General features: G+C 49.0%; 1 protein-coding gene across 2 annotated transcripts; it reads left to right on the top strand.

The window, feature by feature from the left end:
- Positions 1–2,711: 2,711 nt before the first annotated feature.
- On the top strand, positions 2,712–8,248 carry mrpl38 (mitochondrial ribosomal protein L38). 2 transcript variants are annotated; one of them, XM_012959086.3, is made up of 9 exons: positions 2,712–2,854; positions 3,895–4,074; positions 4,681–4,818; positions 5,807–6,015; positions 6,096–6,168; positions 6,406–6,451; positions 6,675–6,833; positions 6,909–7,045; positions 7,324–8,248. In XM_012959086.3, the coding sequence occupies exons 1-9, from the start codon at positions 2,713–2,715 to the stop codon at positions 7,458–7,460; spliced, it is 1,221 nt and encodes a 406-aa protein (XP_012814540.2). In that variant the 5' UTR covers position 2,712; the 3' UTR covers positions 7,461–8,248. The 2 variants fall into 2 exon arrangements, with proteins under 2 accessions (XP_012814540.2, NP_001017146.1); NM_001017146.2 differs by having other exon boundaries at positions 2,821–2,854; positions 7,324–7,810.
- The last annotated feature ends 726 nt before the right edge of the window (positions 8,249–8,974 follow it).

Genomic DNA, 8,974 nt, shown 5'->3' with positions numbered 1-8,974 from the left:
TCATAAAATGTCTCTTTAAAAAATGGCACACACTACACAGAACACAAATGAGTTTGATATTTGTTCCCATTTATTACTATTATTATTAATACAGTACAGGCACTTAGAGGAAATGCTTCCTCCTGCTCCCCTCCCCCCATCAGCCACCCACCTCAGCATCCACCTACTTTCTCCTGATCCCCCCCACCATTCACCCCCCCAGCATCCACCTACTTTCTCCTGATCCCCCCCATCATCTACCTACTTTCTCCTGATCCCCCCCCCATCAGCTTCCTCCAACTCCCCCCCGCCAGCATCCACCTACTTTCTCCTGATGCTCCCCATCATCCATCCCCCCATCCACCTACTTTCTCCTGATCCCCCCCAATCAGCTTCATCCAACTCCCCCCCGCCAGCATCCACCTACTTTCTCCTGATGCTCCCCAGCATCCACCTACTTTCTCCTGATCCCCCCCATCATTCCTTTGCATCCACCCCCCCCAGCATCCACCTACTTCCTCCTGATCCCCCCCCCCCATCATCCACCTGCTTCCTCCGGCCCCCCCCAGCACACTCTGACCCCCCCATCATCCACCTACTTTGTCCTGATCCCCCCCAGCATCCACCTACTTTCTTCTCATCCGCCCCAGCATCCACCTACTTTCTCCTGATCCCCCCCATCATCCACCTACTTTCTCCTGATCCCCCCCATCATCCACCTCCCCCCCCATCACCCACCTGCTTCCCCCTGATTCCCTGCAGTGTCCACCTGCTTCCTCCCCCCACCAGCATCAACCTACTTTCTCCTGATCCCCCCCCATCATTCACCTACTTTCTCCTGATCCCCCCCCCCACCATCCACCTGCTTCCTCCGGCTCCCCCCTCCCCAGCATCCACCTACTTTCTCCTGATCCCCCCCATCATCCACCTGCATCCACCCCCCCATCATCCCCCTCCCCCCAGCATCCACCTACTTTGTCCTGATCCCCCCCATCATCCACCTGCTTCCCCCTGATCCCATGCAGTGTCCACCTGCTTCCTCCTTCCCCCCAGCATCCACCTACTTTGTCCTGATCCCCCCCAGCATCCACCCCCCCAAGCATCCCCCCCATCATCCACCTACTTTCTCCTGATCCCCCTCACCATCCACCTACTTTGTCCTGATCTGCCCCATCATCCACCCCCCCAAGCATCCACCTCCCCCCCAGCATCCACCTACTTTGTCCTGATCCCCCCTGATCCCCCACAGCATCCACCTGCTTCCACCCCCTGATCCCCCCCATTGTGATCTCACTACCCCCCACAGCATCCACCTACTTTCTCCTGATCCCCCCTATCATCCACCTGCTTCCCCCTGATCCCCCGCAGCGTCCACCTGCTTCCTCCTTCCCCCCCAGCATCCACCTACTTTGTCCTGATCCCCCCCAGCATCCACCTACTTTGTCCTGATCCCCCCAGCATCCACCTACTTTGTCCTGATCCCCCCCACCATCCCCCTTCTTTGTCCTGATCCCCCCCACCATCCCCCTTCTTTGCCCTGATCCCCCCCACCATCCCCCTTCTTTGCCCTGATCCCCCCCACCATCCCCCTTCTTTGCCCTGATCTGCCCCATCATCCACCCCCCCCAAGCATCTCCCCATCATCCACCCCCCCCAGCATCCACCTACTTTGTCCTGATCCCCCCCAGCATCCACCTACTTTGTCCTGATCCCCCCCAGCATCCACCTACTTTGTCCTGATCCCCCCAGCATCCACCTACTTTGTCCTGATCCCCCCCACCATCCCCCTTCTTTGTCCTGATCCCCCCCACCATCCCCCTTCTTTGCCCTGATCTGCCCCATCATCCACCCCCCCAAGCATCTCCCCATCATCCACCCCCCCCAGCATCCACCTACTTTCTCCTGATCCCCCCCAGCATCCACCTACTTTGTCCTGATCCCCCCAGCATCCACCTACTTTGTCCTGATCCCCCCCACCATCCCCCTTCTTTGTCCTGATCCCCCCACCATCCCCCTTCTTTGCCCTGATCTGCCCCATCATCCACCCCCCCAAGCATCTCCCCATCATCCACCCCCCCAGCATCCACCTACTTTCTCCTGATCCGCCCCATCATCCACCCCCCCAAGCATCCACCTCCCCCCCCAGCATCCAGCTACTTTGTCCTGATCTGCCCCAGCATCCACCTACTTTGTCCTGATCCCCCCCTCCATCATCCACCTGCTTCCCCCTGATCCCCCGCAGCATCCACCTACTTTCTCCTGACCTCCCCCCCCCCTGTCTACCTGCTTCCCCCTGATCCCCCATCGTCAACCTGCTTCCCCCGGCTCCCCCCAGCATGCTCTGACTCCCACCCCCCAGCATCCACCTACTTTGTCCTGATCCCCCCCATCGTCCACCTGCATTCACCCTCCCAGCATCCACCTACTTTGTTCTGATCCCCCCCATCATCCACCTGCTTCCCCCTGATCCCCCACAGCATCCATCTGCTTCTGCTTTGTCCTGATCCCCCCATCGTCCACCTGCTTCCCCTTTATCCCCCGCAGCGCCCACCTGCATCTTCTTGCTCTCCCCCTGCTGCGTCCTCAGCTTGCGTCCCTCAGGCTCCAGTCCCCGCTGCATGCTTCTTCTCACCTCACTTTAATAAGGTCGCGCCCTGTGCGTATCAAATATCGCTGACCACCAATAACCCAATGACAGGGCGCGTAGTTTTTAAAGGAGGGCGGGCACAAGTCATGGACACGCCTTGTGATCCCAGTCTGGCTTCCGTGTGTGTCTCCTACCTTTTGCGTCATCTGTTGGTGACAGGGAAGATGGCGGCGCCCTTGGCGAGAGCTGCGAGGAGACCGGCGATAGGAAGGTTCCTGAGTACCACCGGTAAATGGGTAGAAGAGTGAAAGGCAGGATGTAGCGATAAGATAAGCACTAGTCTTTGCCTTGTGTGTCCTGTGGGGACAGTGAGGAGAGTGAAGGGGAGTACATGCCTATGTAACTGGGCTGCAGGAAGGTGACAGTGCAATCATATACAGTTATGGGGGATGATGGGAGCATGGCTAAAGCTGGATAGGGGTTTTCTGAATGGGAAACTTTTGGAACTGTAACCCTTTCTTGGCACACTCACTTCTCTTGGGCTGTATACTTTCTTGAACAGGAAATTTGGTTCCCCCTTGCAATAGTGAAAGATACTTGGAACTGGGATTTAATAATTATAACAACAGTAATAACTGTGCTTTGGGAAACCTGTGTGGTTTTACTGGCTCAGTCTCTCTGAGGATTCAGTTCCACAGTCCAATCCTGGAGGAAATACCCTTTCACAGTTCAGTCCTGGCAAAGTCCCTTCCCCCAGAGCTCAGTTTCCCAGGTAGCGCTACCTGCCCCAAAGTACCTCTCCCTTTCGAATAGGCAGTTGCTCCCACGTAGCAGGCCACGAGATACACCTGTCCTCACACAGGGGACACACACAGAGACTCTATACCTTTTCCTCAAATGGATCACTCACTGGGATTCGCAGGGGGTTAAGGCATCTGACTACAGTGTAGCAGATCTCGCTTTACAGCTGGCACAGTCTTTACAGTCACTGCTGCTTGGATGGTGTCTGTCTCAACTCTGGCAAAACAACAGGGGCTCCCTTTATAAACTTCTGGGTCTGCCCCTGATTTTTGTCTCCAAACCTAGGCACACATTTCTCTCCCAACAGTGCACTGGGGCATCCAGCCAATCGGGTTCCTCCCCAGTTTGTAGCCAGGCGGGATGATGTCACAGACTGAGAAACAGGGGAAAGAGTTCTCTGATCCCCTACAGTACTTTACTTTAAAAGCAATAAGGAAATAATTACAGGGCTTGGGGAGCATATAAATAACCGCGCATGAGCAGAAGCCAAACTCACGAGCTGTGTGTTAATTCTTCCCTCCCTCAAGCCGCCCTGTGCAAGCGTGTCCCCCCACTGGGGCCAATGCCCAACGAGCAGTTTGAGGGGCAAGACGTGCAGTCGCTGGAGAAATATCGCAGTTTTGCCCGGTATTACCAAGCCACTGAGCAGGAACAGAAGAGGTCTCAGTGGTGGAGGACCTACAGACAATACCAACAGGAAGGAGAAGGTGAGTAGCACCCAAAGAGGATAGTCTGAAATATATATATATATATAGTATAAAAAAGACCAGCAACTCCAGGATTTCTTGTGAAAAAATCAAAACATATATTTAAAGTAGCATAAATGTGTTTTGATTTTTTCACAAGAAATCCCGGAGTTGCTGGTCTTTTTTATACTATTGGAACCTTTTACCGAGCACCCGAGGTATGTTATGTAGCGGTGTGCCATCCTTTGTGTGTGTGTGTGTGTGTATATATATATATATATATGTATATGGGTAATCATATAGTCGGGAATGCAGAGTTGCTTGTATTTGTGACAAGGAGAAGCGCTGACGGGGACAGGAGACAAGTGAAACAAATCTTTAAGGGGGCCTAACAACTTGCCACCCCCCACTGAATACAACCTTTCCTATTAATCTCTGTTCTAGATTTGTCAGCATTCTAGGTCACAGGTGGCTTTGTCTCACCAGCCTGTGCAGAACCTTGTCTTTCAAGGGATGCAGGATGTTGTAGCAACACAACAACAACTGCTATGGGAAAATCCCTGATAAGATAGTTGCAATCCACCAATTTTGGTGAAACTTTTTTTTCTTCTCCCTCCGACACCCTAGATACAACCAGAGAAAAGGCTGATATTGGGTTTCCTCATTTCACACCCCGTAATGCCAAAACAACTCAGGCTCGGAAGCAGATACTCCGAGAGAATCACAGAAATCCCGAGCTGGAGAGAGCTGCTCGCTTGCGCACATGTACGTAACCTTTTTTGCTTTTTCTTATTTGTTGTGGGCAATAATACCATATTATTAAAGGAATACTGTCATGGGAAAACATGTTTTTTTTTTTTTTTTTTTTAAACTCATCAGTTAATAGAGCTTCTCCAGCAGGATCCTGCATTGTAATCTGGTTTTCAAAAGGGCAAACAGATTTATTTATATTTTAATTTTAAAATGTCACATGGGGCTAGCCATATCCCCCCCCCCCCTAAATACCTACTGGGAGCTGCTATTTTGCTCCCTTCCCATTGTTCTGCTGATTGGCTGCTGGGGGGCAGCAGCCAATCAGCAGAACAATGGGAAGGGAGCAAGATAGCAGCAGCTCCCAGTAGGTATCAGAATAACACTCAATAGTAAGAAATCCAAGTCTGGCTCGGGACTCCTCCAGTTACATGGGAGTAGGAGAAACAATAGGTTAGCTGAAAGCAGTTCTAATGTGTAGCGCTGGCACCTTCTGAAAGCTCAGACACAAGGGCAAAGTGGCCGACCGGGTTGCCTAGGGCACCTGATTGGCTTGGCCCGCCCCTGCTGCAAACAATAACAAAAGACCATTTGAAAATTGTCTCAAAATAGTATCTCTACATCATACTAAAGGTTTATTTAAATGTGAACAAACCCTGTAAGTGCTATTGTTAGTTATACCAGCCAGTAAAGAGCATGTAGTGGTGCTTCAGGGCGGGGTCCAGTGCCATGGCAATAGCTAGTTGCAGGGGGCAGTACACTGCCCAGGGTCGCAGCCAAAGTTAATTTGCCACTGAGGGCATGTACCATATATGATACACAGACAGAGACAACTTATTCTGAGTTCCAAGTCATAACATAAGGGCAGGCTTAAATGAAATAATACTTGGGAACCTTGGCCTTCTACTAAGTCACCCAGGTGCCCTGCATTCAGGTACATTAACTCCTTTGCTGCCAATGGGATTATTAATTATTAGAATAATCTCCTTTTCCCCCTTTCTAGTAAGGATTCCCCTGGATGAGGTCCAAGCAGAATGGGAGAGAACAACTGGCCGATCCCACGTGCAACGGGTGGCGGAACATTATGGCGTGTTCAAGGATCTGTTTGGAGATGCCACCTTTGTCCCCAGCGTCACACTTAGAGTGCAGTACAACAAGGGTGATGAATTCCTGATGCCAGTTTATCACGGGAATTTGGTTACCCCAGCTGAGGTTGGTGTCTATTTGTGTGCTAGACCTTAATGGGCAGTTTAATGCAGGGCGCGCCACTAGGATCTGCTTTCTTTTGCCAGGCGTCTGGTCCTCCTGAAGTGACATTTGAAGCCGAGGAAGGTTCTTTGTGGACTCTACTGCTCACCAATCCAGGTCTGTTTTTAAGCGAGAGCTGTGAGACTGTAGAATTCCATCTATTGAAGCGGTTGTACTGGCAGATACATTAGATCACTTCAAGAAAGGGATGGGTGCCTTTTTAAAAAGAGATATAATACCAGGTTAATGAAATTAGCTCTTAGCACAAACTTGACCAGCACTTGACCAGAGTTAGTGATAGGCTGCTAATTTGTTTTTGGACTCCACTTAACTGCTTTTTTTTTTTCGGCACAGATGGGCACCTGAAGGAGACAGATTCTGAATATGTACTTTGGCTGGTGTGAGTATTAGAACAGTTTAGGGGTTATGTAATAAAATGCACTAAGTTTGCCCAGGAGCAGTAACCCATAGCAACTAATCAGCAGGCAGGATTTACTGGTCACCTGTTTCATTGCTATTGGTTACTGTTCCTGGGCAAACTTAATGCCTTTTATTACATATAAGGTATTGTCTGTTCCCCCATACTTGCCTTGCTAATTGTCTTTCCCACATTCTTTGTGCAGAGGAAACATCCCAGGAAACCAGGTGCATTCAGGAGAACAGATCTGCCATTACTTCCCACCATTCCCTGCCAAAGGCACAGGATACCACAGGCACATCTTCCTCTTGTTTAAGCAGGATCGACGCATTGAGTTTAAGGATGAGCTTCGACCAAACCCATGGTAATGAACCCCAGTCCTGGATTTAGTCATTGTTTTGAGTTTGAGTTGTATTTACATTTGTGTCTCCTCCCACAGCCACAGTCTAAAGCTGAGGACATTTAAGACATTAGACTTCTACAGAAAGTATGAGGAGAGTCTCACCCCTGCAGGCTTGGCCTTTTTCCAGTGTGCGTGGGATGACAGTGTTACCCAGGTCTATCACCAGTTACTCAGTGAGTATAAGTCCTGTTCTACTTCCTTATATGGGCCCTCCCAGCCCTTCTTGGCAGAACCATCATCCTGCCTTGGCATCTGTCTGCATTCCTCCCTTAGTAGATCCTACCCCCTCTTTGTGTATTTCTGCCATCTTGCTGCCCTTTCCTTAGTAGATTCCCCACCTTCCCTGCATGCCGTGGCCCCTTTTATGCCTACCACTGTAAAATCTCACTCCTGATCTGCCCATCCCCACAATGCTTCTTCACCTTTCTTTTCTTCCTTTTTTTTTCTCCAGACATGAGAGAACCAGTATTTGAATATGAGCGCTCGCCTAAATATCACCCTAAGCAAGTGAAATACCCTCATGGAAAACCCTTGCGGTACCTGGACCGTTATCGAGACTCAGAAGAACCAACTTATGGCATTTACTGAGTGCGGAACCATATCTCGCCTTGCCCAGTAGACTAATGGGAGCTGCTTGGCCAATGGGACAGAATCTACTACTTCTTCAGGCTAAAATGCCATTTTGAATTTGCAGCCCTACCATCTTTGGTTCCATTAATCCTCTTTTACCCTAACGGGACTCTCTGCACAGTTGCTGTAATAATAACTTACTGAATACTGACGGCAAATGAGACATTGGAATACAAATGTGCTCCACTCGGGCTGCTTGAGATATTGTGGCATTAGGGTCATTAATGAGATTTTTTGGTTGGTGAAGTGGACAGTGGGGAATGTCAGTGACTGCTTTTGTACTTAAAATCATTAAACCTGTGCCCTTACTGGAGTTGTGGTTTCTTTATATTGCAAAGTCTGTTATTCTTGAAGTAGGAAAAGAAAGCCAAACCAGTTATGTCCCTTTTATTTCTCCGGGTTTGACAGTGTAACAGGACGTTCTTTTCGGAGTCAGAACTATAGCGCAGTAAATAAAAACACTCCAATAAGGATGAATTATATCTTAGTTGGGATCAAGTACAAGTTACTGATTTAAGGGGTCCCATACCTGTACTGTATATTGTGGGTCTCTAAACTCAAATGACTGACATCAGCCCAGAGCATGTGCCGTTAATCAGAAGAAAATAAGATGGGGCGCTACCGGGGAAAAATACTAAAGAACAGATCTTTGAACAAATGGTATTTGCTAAAAGCTGCAGGTCTAAATACAGCTGACCAAAACCAGAATTTGCCTCTGGAAACCCCAACTAGCCAAAATTCCATCATTATGTTCAAAAAATCAGTTTATGAAGGGTGTCTGCTAGTTACTAGTTATCCAGAGATTTGACCTTAGTGAGAATGACACTAAAAAGGGAGAATCAATTCAAACTATCTGCTCTTAAATTGTACTTTTACTAAAACGAATGCAAAACTCACTCGGGGGGTGGGGTTACCTGCTTATGTCTGCGTTGATATGTTTTATGTGACTGTGTGTGAGGCCAAGTACAGTGCAAGAATCAAATAGATGAATGGATTTTTTTCAAAGGTGTTTATTCATTTGTAACATAAAACAACATAAAACATTGACATTGGTTCTACAAGCGTGTTCTTTTCATGCCAGGATATAAACGGTACATTGGGTTAGATAATCAATAGTGTCCTACTCGAGATAGTGTTCAGACTCCTGTTAAAGAAGGGGAGGATTTGGGATTACCAGTGGAGGTTCAAATTGCCAGGGAGGACCATGTGGCGTTATTCCATGGCTTCAACCCATGTTCCCCATACCATGTCATACTTTTGAGGGCATCCTCTTACTATGTAGGGGAGTTGTATCAGTGGCAGAAGGGCTTTAAGTAGATTGAGCCAGCTGGCAGTTGTTGGGGGAGAGTGTGCCATCCATTGAAAGAGGATAGTTTTCCTGGCATAAAACAGTAATGTTCTATAGAGGATGCGCGATGCGGATTTGGGAGTAATGTCATCCACAATGCCAAGTAGGCAAACCTTGGGATTGA

The sequence above is a fragment of the Xenopus tropicalis genome, chromosome 3, assembly GCF_000004195.4.
Source record: "Xenopus tropicalis strain Nigerian chromosome 3, UCB_Xtro_10.0, whole genome shotgun sequence".
Taxonomy (NCBI): domain Eukaryota; kingdom Metazoa; phylum Chordata; class Amphibia; order Anura; family Pipidae; genus Xenopus; species Xenopus tropicalis.
Note: the sequence above shows the minus strand (reverse complement) of the source record. Positions and strands in the feature narration are given on the sequence as shown.

What these genes read in the sequence shown, in the direction of transcription:
- mrpl38 (XM_012959086.3), top strand. Translation starts at nt 2,713, where the DNA reads ATGGACACGCCTTGTGATCCCAGTCTGGCTTCCGTGTGTGTCTCCTAC. An exon ending in AGCTGCTCGCTTGCGCACAT is followed by an intron (nt 4,819 to 5,806) that starts GTACGTAACCTT and finishes CCCCCTTTCTAG; the next exon opens with TAAGGATTCCCCTGGATGAG. An exon ending in TCTACTGCTCACCAATCCAG is followed by an intron (nt 6,169 to 6,405) that starts GTCTGTTTTTAA and finishes TTTTCGGCACAG; the next exon opens with ATGGGCACCTGAAGGAGACA.